This window comes from Psammomys obesus, unplaced genomic scaffold (genome assembly GCF_907164565.1).
Source record: "Psammomys obesus unplaced genomic scaffold, mPsaObe1.curated_primary_1811, whole genome shotgun sequence".
NCBI lineage: Eukaryota > Metazoa > Chordata > Mammalia > Rodentia > Muridae > Psammomys > Psammomys obesus.
Genome location: NW_026594014.1, coordinates 278,038 through 299,934, shown reverse-complemented (window position 1 = coordinate 299,934; position 21,897 = coordinate 278,038). Strand labels below are relative to the sequence as shown.

The 21,897-nt window shown below is 42.6% G+C and overlaps 1 protein-coding gene across 1 annotated transcript in view; it reads left to right on the top strand.

Moving 5' to 3' along the window:
- Positions 1 to 21,897, top strand: part of Adgre1 (adhesion G protein-coupled receptor E1) — a 94,489-nt gene that overhangs the window by 1,615 nt on the left and 70,977 nt on the right. The window contains exons 2-3 of the mRNA XM_055617768.1: positions 2,829 to 2,891; positions 21,047 to 21,193. Of these exons, the coding sequence (XP_055473743.1) occupies positions 2,829 to 2,891; positions 21,047 to 21,193 (210 nt within the window). The remainder of the gene's footprint in view (positions 1 to 2,828; positions 2,892 to 21,046; positions 21,194 to 21,897) is intronic.

Here is a 21,897-nt window from a genome sequence, read left to right as displayed (position 1 = left end):
TCTATCTATCTATCTATCTATCTATCTATCTATCTATCTATCTATCTTTCCAATCTGTCTATAATCTATCAGTTATCTACCTATCATCTATCACTCTATCTTTCATGTCTTAATATCTATTATCTATCTATCTATCTATCTATCTATCTATCTATCTATCTATCTATCTACCAACTGATGTATGTCAGTTGACAGGGTTCTTTCATAGCATTCATAGAGATGTGGGTTTCCTCCCCAGCACTGCATGAGCCAGGTGTATTGGAACATATCTATAATTTCAGCACGGGTAGGTAGAGGGAGGAGAATGAAAGGGTGAAGGTAATCTTTGACTACATAGTGAGTTTGAGACCAGCCTGGACTACATGAGAGTCTATGTCAAAAAAAAAAAAGATTTATGATGATGATGACATGGATGAGAGTGATGAAGCATGAAGGTGATCACAGTCACTACACAGGTGGTGACTGTACAGTGGGTGATGGGCATGACTGCCCAGGTGAAAAGGATGGCAGTGACTACATGGGTGTCGATGATGATGGTAGTGAGTACCCACATATCAATTATGGTGGTGACTACGTACACATCAATGATGATGGTGACTGCACAGGTAGTTAAGATGGTGGTGACTACATAAACTCTGAGGCAACTTGAAAGAAGAAGGATCTATTTTGCCTCATACTTTATTGGGGAAGGCTTGGAAGAGTTCATGGCTGAAACTGCTTTCTTCTTGCTAGCCCGTGAAGCAGAGAGCTAAGAAGTGGGGCTGTGATACAAATCTTCAGGCCTCCTTGCAAAGCCTCATCTCTAGACCTCTCCAGACAGCACCGCTCTCTGGTGACCAAGAGGTTAAACATATGATTTTGTGGGTTACATTTCACACCCAAACCACAGCAAACAGATAGCCTCTGTGTTTATATATGTTAGATGCAGATGTGTCTTAAACACAAAAGCACAATAATTTTAATATCTTCTTCTCGAGAACCAACTTAAAATTTCATTGTGTTTTTTACTTAAATATATTTTAATCTGTTCTTTGAGGATTTCATGCATATACGCAGTAATTTTGATCATGTGCAACCCCATCCTACTTCATAACTTCTCTAAGATCCCTTCTTGCTGTGGCCATCCCTAATGCCGTGCTCTACTTAAAAAATAATCCACGGACACTAGTAAGTTCTTCCTAGATGCATGTGTGTATAGGGTCATCCACTGGCGCATTCCAGAAGCAAGAGGACTCTCCTGCTGACAGCCATCAACTCTCAGTGGATCTGTAGCTGGGCATGGGGCCAGACTAGACTGTAGGCCGGCTTGACCCTGTGCAGGGTTCACATAGGCAACCACAACTTCTGTGAATCCTTGAGTGCAGTCATGCTTAGAAGACCTGGCTTCTCCCCAGTCTTCCCCAACTCCTGACTCTGGCTCAGGAGCTATTGCAGAAGATGGGGTGCAGAACTATCTTCTGTATCTCATGGGATCAAACTGGTCACTGTGGGATCGCAACTTCATCGGAGAGCAGGATGGGTAATTTTAAGATTGTATATTAATTTAGTTAGGGTTACTATTGTCATCATGAAATACCATGACCTACAAAGTGAATAAAGTGTAATTAATAAAATAAAATAAATAAATAAAATAACAAAGAAATACCATGGCCAAAAGCATCATAGTTCATCAGTGAAGGAAGCCAAGGCAGGAACTCAAGAAAGAACCTGGAGGGAGGAGCTGATGCAGAGGCCATGGAGAGTGCTGGTAACTGGCTTGCTCAGCCAATTTTCTTATAGAACCCAGGACCACCAACCCAGGGATAGCATTGTCCACAATGGCTGGACCCTCCCCCACTGATTACTAATTAAGAAAATGCTCCGTATGCTTGCCTGCAGTTAGATCTGTACTGGCTGGTTTTGTGTGTCAACTTGACACAAGCTAAAGTCATCAGAGAGGTAGGAGCCTCAGTTGAGAAAATGCCTCCATAAGATCCAGCTATGTGACATTTTCTCTGCCAGTAATTGATGGGGAGAGCCCAGCCCATTGTGGGCGGTACCCTCCCTGGGTTGGTTGTCCTGGGTTCTATAAGAAAGCAGGCTGAGCAAGCCATGGGAACAAGCCAGTAAGTAACACTCTTCCATTGTCTCTCCATCAGCTGCTGTGTGCAATTCCTGCCCTGTACGCAAGTCTCAAAAAGTTTAAAACAAAACAAAACAAAACAAAAACAAAAAAACAACCGCAGGAGAGGATTTTAAATATTCTCACACAAAGAAATGACAAATCTTTAAGGGGAAACAGGCGTTAAAAGCAAAACAAGACTCATACACAAAAAGAGACTTGAAAATAGGGACAGGGTTAGTTGGTAAGGAGAGGGGTAAACAGGTGTGGGAGGGAGGATAAAAGCAGACCATGACAGGGAGCATGGACACAGTATAGAGCACACAAGTCAGAAACTCACAAATATGCAAACCACCTCCACTAGCAACACCATCAAAATGTAGGGCTGGAGAGAGGCCTCCACAGCTCTGGGCGCCAGCTGTTCTCGCAGAGGATCTGGGTTCCCAGCACCCACGGGCCGCTCACAACCGGCTATAACCTCAGTTCCAGGGGATCATTCTAGCTTCTGCGGACACCGCACCCCGTAAAAATCCCCAAGAAAACAAAGAGAGTGGAAATCTGGAGCACTCTGTGAAAGATTATGCAAAATGACCAGGCTTCCTCAGCTGGGGTTCCCATCCAGCTTTGTCTAATGGGTTCACGTCAGGCAAAGCTGAGGTTACTTTTGTTGGTTAAGCAGAAACAACTTTTCAACAGTTCATGCCTTTTCCTCCCTCTCTCTTCACAGGCTTCAGCGGCATACATGGATGGGTGATGTCCACACTCCCCACACCGGGACAAAGTCTTAATGGTAAGTTAGCTGAAGAGAACAAATGATTAGTCTGAAAGATGTTTTTTGTTTTGTTTTGTTTTAAGAGCTCCCATGTCCCAGCTGATGAGCCTTTGTGGGCCTGAGTTACAGACAGAAGCAATGGGAGGTATGTCCCCTGGACATTTCCTTTGTGCTCTGAAATTACTGTGCAACCAGGCAAGCAATGTAACCCCTCTGGTCTTCAGTTCCCTCAAGAATGGGCTTTAGAGATTTGTGTGCACATGTCACCAGCTGCCGTGAAGCCTCTCTTCTGATAACAGTCCTGTTTCAACCATATTCTTAAGTCTTTTAAAAATTATTATTATTACAATTTTTAAATTTTAGTTTTTATTTATTCATTTTACATCCTGGTGGTAGCCCCCTCCCTCCTCTCCTCCTGGTCCACCCTCGCTCTCTGTTTTCCATATCCCTCTTCCCCTACTCCTCAGAGAAGGGGCGTCCCCCTCACCCCAGAATATCAAGTTGCATCAGGACTGAACACATCCTTTCCCTGTGGCCTGAGAAGGTAGCCTCTCCAGAAGAAAGTGATCAAAAAGCAGGCAACAGAGTTGATGTCAGAGTCAGCCCACGTTACCCTTACTAGGGAACTTGTACAAAGATTGAGCTGCCCATTGGCTACATCTGTGGCAGGGGCCTAGGTCCAGTCCATGCATGGTCCTTGGTTGGTGCTTCAGTCTCCACAGCCACTCCTGGACCCTGGTTAGTTGTCTCTGTTGGTATTGTTGTGGAGCTCCTGTCCCCTCTGGGTCCTTCTATCCTTCCCCCAACTCTTCCACGAGGCTTCCTTTGCTCACCCAATGATTGATGGTCGGTCCCTGCGTCTGTTTCCATCAGGTGCTGGGTGGAGCCACTCAGAGGACAGCTATGCTTGGCTCCCCTCTGCAAGCAAGCAGAACATTGTTAATCATGTCAGGGGTTGGTTGTCTCCCCTGGGGTGAGTCTCAGGTTGGGCCAGGCATTGGTTGGACAGTCCCCTAATCTCTGCTCTATTTTTGTCACTGAACATCTTGTAGGCAGGGTAGATTTTGTGTTGAAGTTCTTGTGGGTGGGTTGGTGTTTCCTTCCCTCCACCAGAAGTCATCTCTAGTTAGAGAGGGGCCTCTTCAGTCTCCATGACCTCTGTAATTAGGAGTCTCAGCTAGAGTCACCCTCATATCCTCTTAGGAGCCCACCCTGTCATAGGTTTCCAGCTTGTCACAGACAAGTCCCCTCCCGAGGTTTCTCTTCTCTCTGCAAGTGCTCTCTCTTCCCTCTACTCTCCCTGATCTCGAGGTCTGATATGGAGCCTCATTTCTCTTAGTGCTCCATCTCTTACCCTGTTCTTTCTCTTCAACCACTTTTGCTGTCTATTCTATTTCCACTTCTGAGTGGGAATTAAGGATCCTCACTCGTGTCCTCTTTGTTACTTATCTTCTTTGGGTCTGTGAACTGTAGTATGGTTACCTGTACAATATATATGGCTAAAATCCACTTACAAGTGAGTATATACCGTGTATGTCTTTCTGCTTCTGGGTTACCTCACTCAGGATGTTCTTTTCTAGTCTCATCCATTTGCCTGCAAATTTCTTGATTTCCTTGAATCTAATTGCTGAGTAGCATTCCATTGTGTAAATGTACCACAAATTTTTAATCCAGTCTTTGGTTGAGGGGCATCTAGGTTGTTTTCAGTTTTTGGCTAACAAATAAAGCTTCTATGAACATAGTTGAGCAAGTGTCCTTGTTGTATGGTGGAGAATCTTTTGGATATATGCCCAGGAGTGGTATAGCTGATTCTTGAGTTAGAACTACCCCCAATTTTCTGAGATAGTGCTAGATTCATTTCCAGAGTAGTTATACAAGTTTGCACTCCCACCAGCAATGGAGGAGGGTTCCCTTTCTCCACATCCTCACCAGCATGTGCTGTCACTTGAGTTTTTGATTTAGCCATCCTAATGGGTGTAAGATGGACTCTCAGAGTCATTTTGATTTGCATTTCCCTGATGACTAAGAACATTGAGCATTTCTTTAAGTGCTTCTTGCCCATCCATTATTCCTCTTTTGAGAATTCTCTGTTTAGCTCTGTACCCCATTTTAAAATTAGATTATTTTGTTCGCTGGTGTTTAATTTCTTGAGTTCTTTGTATATTTTATGTATTAGCACTTTGTCCAATACAGGGTTGGTAAAGATCTTTTCCCATTCTGTAGGCTGCTGTTTTGTTCTACTGACAGAGTCTTTTGCCTTACAGAAGCTTTTCAATTTCATGAGGTCCCATTTATTATTAACTGTAGGTCTTAGAGCCTGAGCTGTTGGTGTTCTGTTCAGAAAGTTATCCTCTGTGCCAGTGAGTTCAAGGCTCTTACCCACTTTCTACTCTAACAGATTTATTGTTTATGGTTTTATTGGGGCCTTTGATTCACTTGGATTTGGGTTTTGTGCAGACTGATAGATACAGATCTATTTGCTTTTTTCTACATGTAGACATCCAGCTAGATCAGCACCATTTGTTGAAGATGCTGTCTTTTTTATTGTATGGTTTTGGCTTCTTTGTTAAAAATCAGTGTCCATCACTGTGTGGGTTCATTTCTGGATCTTCAATTTGATTTCATTGATCAACTAGTCTGTTTCAATGCCAGGACCACGCATAGAAACTATGCAGTTTTTATTACTATTGCTCTACAGTATAGCTTGAAATCAGGGATACTTCCAAAAGATTTTTTATTATATAGGATTGTTTTAGCTATTTTGTTTTTTTATTTTTTTTTATATGAAGTTGAGAATGGTTCTTTAAAGGTCTATTAAAAATTGTGCTGAAAATTTGATGGGAATTGCACTGAATCTGTAGATTGCTTTTGCTTGGATGGCCATTTTTACTATGTTAATCCTACCGATCCATGAGCATGGGGGATCTTTCTGTTTTCTGATATCTTCTTCAATTTCTTTTTTTCAGAGACTTGAAGTTCTTGCCATACAGGCCTTTGATTTGCTTTATTAGAATTACACCAAGATACTTTGTATGACTTGTGCTTATTGTGAAGGGTATTGTTTCCCTAATTTCTTTCTCAGCCCCTTTGTCGTTTGTATACAGGAGGGATACTGATTTTTTTGAGTTAACTTTGTATCCAGCCACTTTGCTGAAGATGCTCATCAGCTGTAGGAATTCTCTGGTAGAGTTTTTGGAGTCACTTAGGTATACTATCATATATCTGCAAATAGTGATACTGTGTCCTCTTTCTTTCCAATTTGTGTCCCCTTGATTGATCTCTTTTAGTTGTTTTATTGCTTTGGCTAAGACTTCAAGTTGAAGAGATATGGAGAGAGTGCACAGCTTTGTCCCTGATTTCAGTGGAATTGCTTTAAGTTTCTCTCCATTAAATTTGATGTTGCTTATTGTCTTTCTTACGTTTAGGTATGTGCCTGTATCCCTGATTTTTCCAAGATTTTTATCATGAAGGGGTGTTGGATTTTATCAAATGCTTTCTCGACATCTAATGAGATAATCATGTGATTTTCTTCTTTTAGTTTGTTTATGGTTGTATGCCTCAGATGAGGTCTACTTGGTCATGGTGGATGATATCTTTGATGTGTTCTTGGATTCAGTTTGAGAATATTTTATTGAGTATTTTTGTATCAATGTTCATAAGGGAAATTGGTCTGAAATTCTCTTTCTTTGTTGAGTCTTAGTGTGGTTTAGGTATCAGGGTAACTGTGGCCTCACAGATTGAGTTTGATAATGTTCCTTCTGTTTCTGTTTTGTGAAATAGTTTGAGCAGTACTGGTGTTAGCTCTTCTTTGAAAGTCTGGTAGAATTCTGTCCTAAAACCATCTGTTACTGGGCTTTTTTTTGGAAGGGAGAATTTTAATAACTGCTTCTGTTTCCTTAGGAGTATAGGACTATTTAAACTGTTTCCCTGGTCTTGATTTAGCTTTGGTAAGTGACATCTTTCAAGACAATCATCCACTTCCTTTAGATCTTCCAATTTTGTGCAATACAGGCTTTTGAAGTAATGATTTGGATTTCCTCAGGATCTGTTGTTATATCCCCCCTTTCATTTCTGATTTTGTTAATTTGGATATTGTCTCTCTACCTTTTAGTCAGTTTGGCTAGGGCTTTGTTTATCTTGTTGATTTTCTCAAAAAACTGGCTCTTGGTTTCATTGATTCTTTGTATTGTTCTCTATGTTTCTAAGTTATTGATTTCAGCCCTGAGTTTGATTATTTCTTGCTGTCTACTCCTCATTGGTGTGTTTGCTTCTTTTTGTTCCAGAGCTTTTAGATTTGCTTTTAAATTGTTAGTATAAGAACTCTCCATTTTTTTTTTAAATGAAGGCACTTAGTGTTATGAACTTTCCTCTTAGCACTGCTTTCATGTGTCCCATAAGTTTGGGTATGTTGTACCTTCATTTTCATTGACTTATAGAAAATTTTTTCCCCCAACATTTTATTTTGTTTTTATTTATTACAATTTATTCACTTTATATCCCAGCTGTAGCCCATTCCCTAGGCCCCTCCTAATCCTGCCCTTCCTCTCTCTTCTCTTCTTCTGCTTCTCCTCCAGTCCGCTGATAGGGGAGGTCCTCCTCCTCTCCTTTCACCTGACCCTAGCCTGTCCTGATGAGACTGTCTGCACTGTCTTCCTCGTGGAGTGGTAATGCTGGCCCCCGACCCCTTTAAGGGGAAGGTGATCAAAGAGCCAGCCACTGAGTTCATGTCAGAGATAGTCCCTGTTACCATTACTAGGGAACCCACTTGAACACTGAACTGCCATGGGCTAGCTACATCATGCAGGGGTGCTAGGTTATCTCCATGAATGGTTCTTGGTTGGAGTATCAGTCTCAAAAAAGACCCCTGGGCTCAGATTTTTTGGTTCTGTTGCTCTCCTTGTGGAGCTCTTGTCCCCTCCAGGTTTTTCTATCTCCCCCTTCTTTCATAAGATTCCCTGCACTCTGCCCAAAGTTTGGCTCTGAGTCTCAGTATCTGCTTCAATACCCTGGTGGGTAGAGTCTTTCAGAGGCATTTTGTGGTAAGCTTCTGTCCTGTTTCCTGTTTTCTCCCTTTTCCAATGTCTATCCCATTTGTCTTTCTGAGTGAGAATTGAGCATCTTACCCAGGGTTCTCCTTACTTAGCTTCTTTAGGTGTACAGATTTTAGTATGTTTATCCTATATTGTATGTCTAATATCCACTTATAAGTGAGTATATACTATGTGTGTCTTTTTGCTTCTGGGATACCTCACTTAGGATGATCTTTTCTAGTTCTCACCATTTGCCTGCAAATTTCATGATTTCTCTGTTTTTTTTTTTTTTAATTTTTTATTTGCTTATATTAATTACAGTTTATTCACTTTGTATCCCAGCTCTAGTCCCCTCTCTCCTCCCCTCCCAATTCCACCCTCCCTACCTCATCTCCTCCTATACCCCTCTCAAGTCCATGGATAGGGAAGGTCCTCCTCCCCTTCCATCTGACTCCATCTTATCCGGTTTCATCAGAACTGACTGCATTGTTCTCTGTGGCCTGGCAAGGCTGCTCCCCCATCCAGGGAAGGTGGTCAAAGAGATAGCCACTGAGTTCATGCTAGAGACAGTCCCTGTTCCCCTTACTAGGATATCCACTTGGATCTTGAGCCGCCATGGGCTATATCTGAGCAGGGGTTCTAGGTTATATCCATACATGGTCCTCAGTTGGAGTATCAGTCTCAGAAAAGACCCTTGTGCTCAGATATTTTGGTTCTGTTGCTATCCTTGTGGAGCTCTTGTCCTCTGCAGATCTTACTATCTCCCCCTTCTTTCCTAAGATTCCCTGCACTCTGCCCAAAGTTTGTTTATGAGTCTCAGTATCTGCTTTCATACAATGCTAGGTAGAGTCTTTCAGAGGCCCCCTGTGGTAGGTTCCTGTCCTGTTTCCTGTTTCCTTCTTCTTCCAATGTCCATCCCGTTTGTCTTTTTGAGTGAGGATTGATCATCTTATCCAGGGTCCTCATTTTAGCTCACCTTCTTTAGGTGTACAGATTTTTGTAAGTTTATCCTATACTATATGTCTATTATCTACTTATAAGTGAGTATATATATTGTGTGTGTCTTTCTGTTTCTTGGATACCTCACTCAAGATGACCTTTTCTAGTTCCCACTATTTGCCTGCAAATTTCATGATTTCCTTGTTTTTCAGTGCTGAGTAGTATTCCATTGTGTAAATGTACCACTATTTCTGTATCCATTTCCTCAGTTGAGGGACATCTGGGTTGTTTCCAGATTCTGGCTATTATGAATAAAGCTGCTACGAATATGTTGAACAAATCTCCTTGTTGTGTACTTGAGCATATTTTGGTTATATGCCTAGGATTTGTATAGCTGGATCTTGAAGTAGCACTATTTCTAGTTGTCTGAGGAAGCGCCAGATTGATTTCCCAAGTGGTTGTACAAGTTTACATTCCCATCAGCAATGGAGGAGGGTTCCCCTTCCTCCACATCCTCTCCAGCAATTTTTGTCACTGGCATTTTTGATCTTAGCCATTCTGATGGGTGTAAGGTGAAATCTCAGGGTTGTTTTGATTTGCATTTCCCTGATGACTAAGTAAGCATGTTGAGCATTTCTTTAATTGTTTCTCTGCTATTCAATATTTCTCTATTGAGAAATCTCTGTTTAGCTCTGTACCCCATTTTTAAACTGGATTACTTGAGTTCTTGTTTTTTAACTTCAATTTTTTTATATATTCTGGATATTAGTCTTCTGTCAGATATAGGGTTGGTGAAGATCCTTTCCCAGTCTGTAGGCTGTTGTATTGTTCTAATGACAGTGTCCTTTGCTTTACAGAGGCTTTTCAGTTTCATGAGGTCCCATTTATTGATTGTTGATCTTAGAGCTTGGTTTTCTGTTCAGGAAGTTGTCTCCTGTGCCAATGAGTTCAAGGTGCTTACCCACTTTTTCTTCTAACCAATTTAGTGTGTCTGGTTTTATATTGAGGTCTTTGATCCACTTGAATATTAATTTTGTGCAGGGTGATAAATATGGATCTATTTGCATTCTTCTATGTGCGCACACTTGTGTGAGTGCGACTGTATAGTCCAGACTGACCCTGAACTAGTGAACTCTTGTCTCATCTTCCCAAGCTTGGGTTGTAACGCATGCTTCCACAACCTGTGTTAGTTTACCTTTGAGCAACAAAAATGCATGTACTTTATTGGCTGTGGGTGCTAACAGGAAGTATACAGAATACAGAAAAGAATACAGAAAACAGAGGCTTAGGGAAGAGTTGGGCAATTACACGGCTCACATCCCCTGTTTTATACAGTGTTTTCTCTGTCTCTCAAGACTTGGATGTGATGAGGTAGCTATTGTTTTTATTATGGCAAACTTTGGACTTGTCAAAACTTTAGATTTTTATTTCCTTGTGTGTGTGCATGCATGTACACACATGTGGCACATATGTGAAGGTCGGTGGGCCGCCCATGAGAGTGGCCTCTCGGCCTCCATGGCATGGGTCCTGGGACTGAATTTGGGTGATAAGGTTTGGGTTTATCTTCTGAGACATCCGTTTATTCATGCTTTAATTTTGAAACTCCTCGGAGAGTTTTTCACATCCGTACAGTGAAATACGATCACGTCCATCCTGCTTCCCCTTTTAGATCCTAAGATCCCATCCCATAACACACCTCTCAACTTCAGGTGCTGTCCCTTTCTAAAATAACCCACTAATTACAACCGGGGTCCCGTGTAGTCCAATCTGGCCTCTCACTCACTATGAACCCATTTTTTTTTGTATTTATTTTTTGAATGCTTCCATCTTCACCTCACAAGTGCTGGCATGACAGGAGTGTGCCATTGTATCCCTCGCTCATCTATTTTCTTCTGAGAATTATGTTCTTTAAAAAAAAAAAGCGTCACCTGTTTCTTGTAGGACTTTAAAATGGAGATCTGTTGAAGATGATGGTGTTGCAACTGCCCAGAAGAAAGAGTGAGGATGGGGCCAGCTTAATAGCAGGACAGCATGTACAAAGGTCCTGGGGCAGCAGGGGCCTTGGTTGTTAGGACTGGGCAAGCCGTGAGCTGGGGAGGTCCGAAGGTGCCCATTCTCCCAGGACAAGGTTCTTATTTTGATTTTGGGAAGCTTTGAAGTTTGAGAGATTTAAGATAGAGGGTCCCGGAAGTGTACAAAGAGGCCATTGCAGGGAAAGAGGAAGCGAGAGATATGATTCGAGGAACTGTGCGTGGGTGGAAAGACGATGTAGATGGCAGGGCAGGACCGGTGTGGCCAGAACACATGTGAGAAAGTAAGAGCTGCTGTGGTCTGTCTTTCAGGTTTAGGGCCCCCCACCCACACCTAAACATAGACCCTGGAGAGTAAAAGGCAATTTTGTCTAGAGAGGACAGTGCCTCCTCCCTGATTTTACATTGCACCACAGAGCCGAAGTTAGGCAAACAGCGTGTTGTTGGCATAAGAGCTGTTTCACACCAATACCTGCATCCATTCTTTCCGTCACTCATGTCAGCATCACTTTCAGAGCCGGAATTCCAGGCTCTTCCTGTTCCTGCCTGAATCATACTGGACTCGTCACTCACGGGAACCAGCCAATTGCTCTGCCTCCAGCCATCTTGCTTCTGAATCTCTGAAGTCCATGATTCCAGCAATTGGGGAAGTTAGTAAAATTGTCAGCATGCTTCTGCTACTCAAACACCCACCATGGCTCCCATTGTTCACCTCATTAGCTGCTTTACCCATTGCTGTGCAAGAAGCGATGCCCAGCAAGAAGCAACCTGAGGGGGGAAGAATTGATTTTGGGCCCTGCTTGAAGGGATGCAGTCTGTTAACGCAAGGAAAGCTGTGGTGGCAGGGATGGGGCAGCTGGTCAGATCGAGTCTGTGGTGAGGAAGCAGAATGAGATGGTTGCTGGTGCTCGGCGCTCCGTCCCTTTGCTCTGTCTAGGTCCCCAGCCAATGGGGTGCTGATCCACTTCAGGGACGTTATTTCTTCCTGGGAGTATATCACACACTAGTGCGGAGATGTGCCACACAGGTGATTCCAAAGTCAGTCAAACTGGCAATGAAATGCATCACCACACTCCTTTACACATAAAAGCAGAGGCGTGCAATGCCCAGGAGGTCCTGTGTGGTCTGGCAGTGCCTTTCCTCCCCTCTTCTCCCCTCCTTACTCATTCATGCCTCAAGTTTGCACTGGGTTTCTTGCTGCCTATAGAATCAGGAATGGTTCTGCTGCAGGGTCTTTCTATTTAGTATTTTTACTTATATATCACTGTAACTCATTTTACAAAGAAATACTGTTATTGTCTATAATCTCTCTCTCTCTCTTCCTCTCTCTCTCTCTCATACCTATCTACTTACCCATTATCTATCTATATTTGCATGTACATATATGTTGCTCAGAGGACATACTGAAGGGGGTCTGTTCTCTCTTTCTACCATGTGGGCTTTTGGGATTGAACTTAAATCATGAAGACTGGCAGCAAGCACCTTTTTACCACTGAGCCCTCTCACTGGCCCAAGATCCATAACTCGTTCATTCATTCTTTGTATGATTTTACTAAATCATAAAAAGATTTTACACTCTGAAGGAAGCTTGTATGGCATTTCTTCTAAAAAATTATGCCTCCTCCCACCTTCCAATTCTCTCCATTTTTTTTTAACTTGCTGTTTGGTCACCAACTGACATGCTGGGAAGTTTAATTATTTAATTCTTTACACCCTTGATTCATTCCCCAGAGAAAACCTAGTGTTGTATGTACCTGTCCCAGCTCTATGCAGTACACCCCCTTCCTGATACTCAGGAAGTAAAACTACCTTCCACATGCTCATATACCTGTGGGGTTATATGGGCAACAGGCAAATGAGCTACCTGAGTATGGTACGGGGATAATTTCTTTGGCCTGTGGCCAGTGCCTTATCTGGGGTGAGAGTAAAAGCTTATTTTTGTCATACATAGTCTATGTCATAATCTCACCTTGACATTTTACTCCTGGGACCTTAAAATTGTGTTGTCATTTTTGGGCAGTGGCGGTACCTTATTTGATGGCCTTTGAAGGCAGAGTTCTTTAATCTCGTCCTCCATCAGGACATTACTTTCCTGCTTGGTAGTCTCTCTCTCTCTTAGTTAAAGAATTTATTTTATTTTTTTTTAATTAAAACTTTTTTCTCTTTATTATTAGTATTTATTACAATTTTTCACTTTGTATCCCAGCTGTAGCCTGCCCCCTCATCTCCTCCGGGTCCCACCTTCCCTTCCTCTTCCCTCATGTCTCTCCCCTAGTCCACTGAGACAGGGGAGGTCCTCTTCCTTTACTATTTGACCCTAGCCTATCAAGTCTCATCAGGACTCCCTGCATCATTCTCTGTGGTCTAATTTGGCCACCTTGCCAGGGGGAGGTGATCAAAGAGCCAGCCACTGAGTCCATGTCAGAGACAGCCCCTGTTCCCCTTACTAGGCAACCCATATGGAGAGTGAGCTTCCCATGGGCTACATCTGAGCAGGGGATCCAGGTCCTCTCCATGCATTGCCCTTGGTTGATTTATCAGTCTCTGCAGGACCCCCTGAGCCCAGATTTTTTTTTTTTGGCTTTGTTGGTCTCCTTGTGGAGCTCTTTTCTCTTCCAGGTCTTTCTATCTCCCTCTTCTTCCATAAGATTCCCTGTACTCTGCCCAAAGTTTGGCTATGAGTCTCAGCATCTGCTTTGGTACCCCGGTGGATAGAGTCTTTCAGAGGCCCTCTGCGTAGAGTCCTGTCCTATTCCTTATCTTCTCCTACTTCTGATGTCTATACTGTTTGCCATTCTGAATGAGGATTAAGCCTCTTCCCTAGGGTCCTCCTTGTTGTTTAGCTTCTTTAGGACTATAGATTTTAGTGTGTTTATCCCATATATAAGGCTAATATCCACTTATAAGTGTGTATATACCATGTGTGTCTTTTTGCTTCTGGGATACCTCACTCAGGATGATCTTTTCTAGTTCTATCCATTTGCCTGCAAATTTCATGATTTCCTCATTTTTAATTGCTGAATAGTATTCCATTGTATAAATGTACCACAATATCTGTATCCATTCTTCAGTTGAGGGACATCTGGGTTGTTCGTAGATTCTGGCTATTATGAATAAAGCTGCTATGAATATAGTTGAACCAATGTTCTTGATGTATGGTTGGGCATCTTTTGGATGTATGCCCAGGAGTGGTAGAGCTGGATCTGGAGGTAGCACTATTCTTGATTGTCTGAGAAAGCACCTTGGTGGTGTCTTTTTGATGGTTTCCCCTGTGGATTAAACATCTGAAACATGGCTTTCTGTTGCTTTCTCTTTCAATATGTCTATTTATTTGTTCATAGTCCCTACCCCCATGAACTTTAACTTCACTCACTGGATTGTGTGGCAGACTCCAATCTGCTGAGCTGGCTTTGTCTTTGTGTTGCGACTTTCTTCTTTCCATTTCCTTTCCTCATTTCATTCCTCTGCTTACCGACCCAGCCTTTGAGGTCACAGATCATTTTGTCAGTACAGAAGTTTCCTTTTTGTGGTTTTCTAGGATTTATTTTTTAAAAATCATTTTGGTGAGTTGTAGCTTTAGGGTCGAAGCAACAACCATCTTGTTTTAGAAAGCATACCTAAAATTCCTGACGAACACGTCATTAGTTTTTCTTTACTGAACTGGAAAATTTTTACTTCTTCAGAAAATATGCCACATTCTCTACTGCAATATTTGGCTGCAATGACATACTCTTCTGTGATCCTTCCTTCTGCTCTTCTGCAGGATTCCCGAAGCTCCTCCCAATGTTTGGCTGTGGGTCTGTTTCCAGCAGTTGCTGGATGGGGCTTCCTAATGCTGGTTATAGCAGGCACCTATCTGCAGTCACAGCAGAATGCCTTTAGCAGTGTGAGCGGCAGGCTCCCTCTCACAGCATGGGTCTCCTGCTGGACCAGTCAGTGGGTGGCTGCTCCCTTAATTTATGCTTCATCTTTAGAGCTGTACATCTTGTAGACAGGACAAATTGTAGGTCGAAGGTTTTATGATTGGGTTGACGTTGGAAGCCCTCCATTGGAAGTCTTGTCTGGTTACGGGAGATGGCTGGCTCAGGCTTTGTATCGCCCAATGCAAGGAGATTTAGCTAGATTCACCCTCATAGATTCCTGGGGGTTTCCATTACTGTAGCTTTCTAGAGATGTCCCCCTGCAGCTTGTTCCAGTTGTCTCTCTCAATACCCTCTCCCTCTGCCCCCCACACTGGATTTCTCCTGTTCCCATCTTTACCCCCACACTCATCCAATCACCACCCACAATATCTATTCTATTTTTCATCATCAGCGAGACTCATGCACCCCCCCACACCCATTGAGCCCTCCTTGCTACCTAGCTTCTTTGTGTCTGTGGATTATAGCACTGTTATCCTTTACTTTATGACTAATAAGTGGGTTTGCCTTTCTGGGTCTGGTCACCTCACTCAGGATGATATTTTCTAGTTCCATCCATTTGCCTGCAATTTTTTCAAGTTTTTTTTTTTTTTTTTTTTTACTTTTCAAAAATTAATTGAGTTATTCACTTTCCATCTCCATCACAGGCCCTCCCTTCTCTCCTCTCATTCCCATCTTCCTTTCTGCTTCCCCCTATCTTCACTCCCGCACTCCTCAGATAAGGGAAACCTCCCCCCTACCAACTTAGACCAGCATATCAAGTCTCATCAGTGCATCTTCATCCCCTGTGGCCTGGTGAGGCAGCCCTGCCGGGAAAGTGACTGGAAAGCAGGCAACAGAGACCTTGCCAGAGACATCCTTCTTTCCCTTCCTATGAGACCCACGTGTTAGCCAAGCTCCCCACTGTCTATGTATGCGTAAGGGGCCTAGGGAGAGTCGGTGCATGGTCCTTGGTTGGTGTTCTGTAGGCCCCCATAGGCCCAGGTTAGTTGGCTTTGTTGGTCTTCTTGTAGAGCTCCTGTACCCTCTGGGTCCTTCGATCCTTCTCCTACCCTTCCACAAGACTCCCAAAGCTCTGCCTAATGTTTGGCTGTGAGTCTCAGCATGTTTTGATCTGCTGTTGGGTGGAGCCTCTCAGAGGACAGCTATGCTAGTTTCCTATCTGCAATCCTAGCAGAGTATCATTAATAGTGTCAAGGGTTAGCTCTCTCCCATGCAGCAGGTCTCAGGTTGAGCCAGGCATTGGCCGGGCATTCCTTCAGTCTCTGCTCTATCTTTATCCCTGCACATCTTGTAGGCAGGGTAAATTTTGGATCAAAGTTTTTGTGGGTGGGTTGGTGTTCCCCTTCCTCCACTAGGAGTTCATCTAAATAGAGAGTGGCCGCTTCAGTCTCTATGACATCTGCTACGTAGAGTCTCAGTTAGAGTCACCCCATATTCTCCAGGAGCCTAACCTGTCATAGGTCTCCAACTTGTCTCAAAGATACCTCTGCCCATGGTTTCTCTTCTCTTTGCAAGCATTCTGTCCTCCAACCCCCTCTCTGCAGTCCGATCTACACCTACATTTCTCTCCATGCTCATTCTTCAACCCTGTTCCCTCTCTTCAACCACTTCTGCTATCTATTCTATTTCCAGTTCTGAGTGATATTTAAGTACCCTCCCTTGGGTCCTCCTTGTTACTTATTTTCTTGGGTCTGTGAATTGTAGTATGGTTATTCTGTATTATATGGCTAATAGCCACTTATAAGTGAGTACATACAATGCGTGTCTGAGTCTGAGTTACCTCAATCAAGATGATCTTTTCTAGTTCTACCCATTTGCATTCAAATTTCATGATTTCTTTCTTTTTAATAGCTGAGTAGTATTGCATTATGCAAATGTACCACATTTTCTTTACTCATTCTTTGGTTGAGGGACATCTAGGTTGTTTCCAGATTTTGGCTGTTACAAATAAAGCTGCTATGAACATAGTTGAGCAAGTGTCCTTGTTGTATGGTGGGACATCTTTTGGATATATGCCCAGGTATGGTATAGCTGGGTCTTTAGGTAGAGCTATTTCCAATTTTCTGAGAAACTGCTAAGTTGTTTTCCAAAGTGGCTGTACAAGTTTGCACTCCCAACAGCAATGGAGGAGTGTTTGTTTTGCTCTACATCCTCACCAACATGAACTGTCACTTGAGACTTTGATCTTAGCCATTTTTATGTGTGTAAGAGGGAATCTAATCTCAGAGAGTTGTTTGGATTTGCACTTCTCTGATAATTCAGGTTGTTGAATGTTTTCTTGAGCGCTTCTTGGCCATTACAGTTTCTTCTATGAGAATTTTCTGTTTAGCTTTATACCATATCTTAAAAAAATATATTTATTTATTTATTCACTTTATATCCTGATTGTAGTCCCCTTTTTCCTGTTCTCTAGGCCCCCTCTTCCCTCCTTCACTATTCCTCAGAAAAAGGGTGCTCCCCTTACCAACCCACTTCAGCTCATCAAGTCGAATCAGGACTGAGCACTTCCTCTTCTTCGTGGTCTGGTGAGGCAGCCCCACCAGGGGGAAGTCATCAAAAAGCAGGCAATAGAGTCCATGTCAGGGACTTCCCCAGTCTCCTTACTAGGGAATACACATGAAACCCGAGATGCTTATTGGCTATATCTGTGTAGGGGGCCTAGGTTCAGTCAATGCATGGTCCTTGATTGGTGCTTCAGTTTCCTCAAGCCCCCCTGGGCCCTGGTTAGTTGGCTCTGTTGGTCTTCTTGTGACGCTCCTGTCACCTCCACATCCTTCTATTCTTCCCACCACTTTTCCACAAGACTTCTTATGCTTCCCCCAAGGTATGGCTGTGAGTCTCAGCATCTGTTTCAATCTGCTGTTGGGTGGAGTCTCTGAGAGGACAGCTACGCTAGGCTCTTGTCTGTGAGCACAGCAGAGTATTGTTAACAGTGTCAGGGTTGGCTCTCTCTCATGGGGTGGGTCTCAGGTTGGGCCAGGCATTGGTTGGATATTCCCTCAATCTCTGCTCTCCCTTTATCCCTGCACATCTTGTAGGCAAGGTGAATTTTGGGTCAAAGGTTTTGTGGGTAAGTTGGTGTTCCCTTCCTTCCAAAAATAGTCCTGCCAAGTTAGAGGATGTCCTGTTTAGTCTCCATGCCCCCTGCTACTAGGAGTCTCAGCTCGAGTCACCACCATATCCTTCCAGAAGCCTATCCTGTCTTAGGTCTGCAGCTTGTTACAGAGATGCCTCTACCTACAGTTTCTCTTCTCTCTGCAGGTCCTCTGTCCTCCGCTGTCCGCCATAACACGCCCCTCCCCAGGTCTGATCATCACCCTCATTTCCCTTTGTGCTCCCTTTCCTATGTTGTTCCCTCTCTTCAACTACTTCTGGTGTCCATTCTATTTTCCCTCCTGAGTGAGATTTAAGCATCTTCCCTTGGGTCTTCCTTGTTACTTATTTTCTTTGGATCTTTGAATTGCAGTATGTTTATCCTGTATTATATAACTAAAATCCACTTATAGAGGAGTACATAGCATGTGTGTCTATCTGGGTTACCTTACTCATGATGATCTTTTCTATTTCTATCCATTTGTATTCAAATTTCATGATTTCCTTATTTCTAATTGCTGAGTAGTATTGCATTCTGTAAATGCACCACACTTTCTTTATCTATTGTTTGGTTGAGGGACATCTAGGTTGTTTCCAGATTCTGGCTATTACAAATAAGGCTGCTATGAGCATAATTGAGCAAGTGTCCTTGTTGTATGGTGGAGCATCTTTTGGATAAATACCCATGAGTAGTATAGTTGGGTGTTGCCATAGAGTTATTCCCAATTTTCTGAGAAAGAGCCAGATTGATTTTCAAAGTGGTTGTACAAATTTGCACTCCCACCAGCAATGGGGAATGGTACTCCTTTCTTCACATTATCACCAGCATGTGCTGTCACTTGAGTTTTTGATCTTCACCATTCTGACAGGTATAAGATAGAATCTCAGAGTCTTTTTGGTTTGCATTTCCCTGATGACTAAGGATATTGAGCATTTCCTTAAGTGTCTCTTGGCCATTAGAAATTCCTCTGTTGAGAATTCTGTTTAGCTCTGTACCCCATTTTTAATTGGATTGTTTTTTGTTGGTGTTTAGTTTTTTGAGTTTTAAAATATTTTTTGGATATTAGCCCTCTGTCAGATGTAGGGTTGGTAAAGCTCTTTTCCAGTCTGCAGGCTGCCATTTTTTTTCTGTTGACAGAACATTTTCAGTTTCATGAGGTACCATTAATTAATTGTTGATCTTAGAGCCTGAGCTCTTGGCGTTCTGGTCAGGAAGCTGTCCTCCTGTGTCAGTGAGTTCAAGGCTCTTTCTCACCTTCTCTTCCATTTGATTTAGTGTATCTGTTTTTTTGTTAAGGTCTTTGAGCTACATGGACTTGTGTTTTGTGCAGGGTGATAAATATGGACATTTTGCATTTTTCTACATGTAAACATCAGTTAAATTAGCATCATTTGTTGAAGATGCTGTCTTTTTTCCATTGTATGGTTTTGGCTCCTTTGTAAAAAATAAGTGTTTATAGGTGTAGGGGTTTGTTTCTGGGTCTTCAGTTCCATTCCATTGATCAATGAATATATTTCTATGCCAGTACCATACAGTTTTTATTACTATTGTTCTGTAGTATAGCTTGAAGGCAGGGAATGAGATACCTCCAGAAGTTCTTTTATTGTATAAGACTGTTTTAGCTAATTTTTTTTTGTTTTTTTATATGAGGTTTAGAATTGTTCTTTCCAGGTCTATAGAGAATTGTGCTGGCATTTTTATTGGATTGCATTGAATTTGTAGATTGCTTTTGATAAGAAGGTCATTTTTACTATGTTAATCCTACTGATCATGAGCATGGAATGTTTCTTTTTTTTATTTCAGTTTATTTACTTTCCCTCCTCTCCTCTCAGTCCCCCTTCTCTCTCTTTTCTCTCTCCCCTTCTCCCAGAAAAGTAGAGCCCGCTACCCCCATATCAACTCTCTAGAACACATCAAGTCACATGGGATCCTGTATGCCTGAGATGCTCTCTTCCATCTCTTGTATTCTGCTAGTGATGCTTGCATTGTAGTTTCTGTTCTCTTACCTAGGTTTTCCATCTCCATAATTTTCTTAGTTGTGCTTTCTTTATTTCTTCTATTTCCATTTTCAGGTCTTGAACAGTTTTATTCATTTCCTTTACCTGTGCTATTCTATTTTCCTATATTTCTTTAAGGGGCTTTTTATTTCATCCTTAAAGGCCTCTATCATCTTCATAAGATTGTGTTTAAGGTCTTTCTTTTTTGTGCTTCATCTGTGTTGGAATATCCAGGGATTTCTGTAGTTTGATAGCTGGCTCTGGTGGTACTATACTGCCCTGACAATCTTGTTTTGTTCTTTAGCTGGCCTATAGTCTTCTGGGTTTGCGGTTATTACAGGTTTAGGCATTATTTTCTGGATTTATCTTTGTTAGATTTTTTTTGGCGGTGTTTTACCCGTTGGTTTTTGTTTCTTCTTTGATCTTCTGGCCTGAGTGGACTGGCGTTCTTATAACCTGAGATTCTTCAGTTTCAGTGAGGTATCTTCACTGGTCTTTTTGTGACTTGTGTGACCTGTGGTGTTTTAGGTGCCAACATTGCTTCTTGGGTCCCTAGATGTGGCACAGCCTCCGGGAAAGAAGTCTTCTGCTGAAGTTCTGGGCTGAAATATGGATCCCAGGGGATGGGGTGCAGTTTGGGGATGTTGGTTCTGCTTTAATGAAGTTGATAGGCAGAAGGCAGGGCCAGTGTGGCCTCATAGAAAGCAGCCAGAGTTGTGGGCCAGAATACGGAGCCCAGGGGGTAGGGTGCTGTTGGCACAGTTTTGAGATCTTCACTCAGCATTTTTCTCACATCAGCATTGATGGATTCAGTAGTCACGAAATCGTAGTCTTTGGAGGAATCATGCCACCTGGATTCTTCCCATTTTTGTTTTTTGTTTTTGTTCATTCTCGTTCTGGTTTGGATAGTTCTCATGCTCATATTTAAGACACCTATTCTTGGGGACTCAATCCAGGGACAAACATGCTTGTCTGTAGGCTGTTCCTATAAAGACCAGTTACTCTGTCCATTTATCTTTGTCTCTCACATCTATGAGACATAAAGAAGATCATTGTCACAGTAGACTCCAGGGCATGGCTCCTCCATTCCTTTCCATGACTCTTTGGAAGCCTTGCTCTAGTGCTTCACACAATCACATTCTTCTTTCCATGCTACCTAGGTGTGAATGAGTGTTATGACACTACCACGTGTCCAGCTTATGCCACCTGTACTGACACCACAGAGAGTTATTACTGCACCTGCAAACGAGGCTTCCTTTCCAGCAATGGACAAACAAACTTTCAGGGCCCAGGAGTGGAATGTCAAGGTGAGTTTATGTTGTGTGATTTCCTGGGGAGACACCAATACACATTTACAATCACCCCAGATTGAGCACTTGCCACAGGCCAAAGATCATGGTGCATGATCCCTGCACCATGCTCAGGCAGTTCAGTTGTTTATATGAACAATTGTTTACTGCTCTTATAACCTTGGGGGGAGGGCTTTGCCTCCGATGCAGACATTTGGACGTCTTTAGTCTTAGGAGCTCCCTCCTTTCTTGAGAGGGAGGGTAGCAGTTCAGTCTGTAGTTACTACACGTGTTCACGTTCTAGCACAGCCATCTGGTGTTCGGAAGGAGGTCAGGTGAATGCGGGCTAGGCACTGGGTGTAGTTCTCCCTGTCATTCCTACCCAATGCCCGTATCCCAATCCCCTCTCTTTTCCTTCCCATTCACTCTTCATCTTTTAATCTATCCATTACGTATAAACATGCATAAACTTTTCTTTTTCCTTTTTACCTCCCTCCCTTATTTTCCCCATCTGTCTATCTGCATTCCTCCATCCATTATACTTATCAATTCATCCATACACAGCTATGCATGGGAAATCCATCTGCATTCCCCTCCTTCTTTGCCTCACTCTCTCTTTATTTCTCTTTCTACTCACTTATCAATCCATTTATCCACACATAGGGGTAATTATTTACACACACACACACACACACACACACACACACACACACACACACACA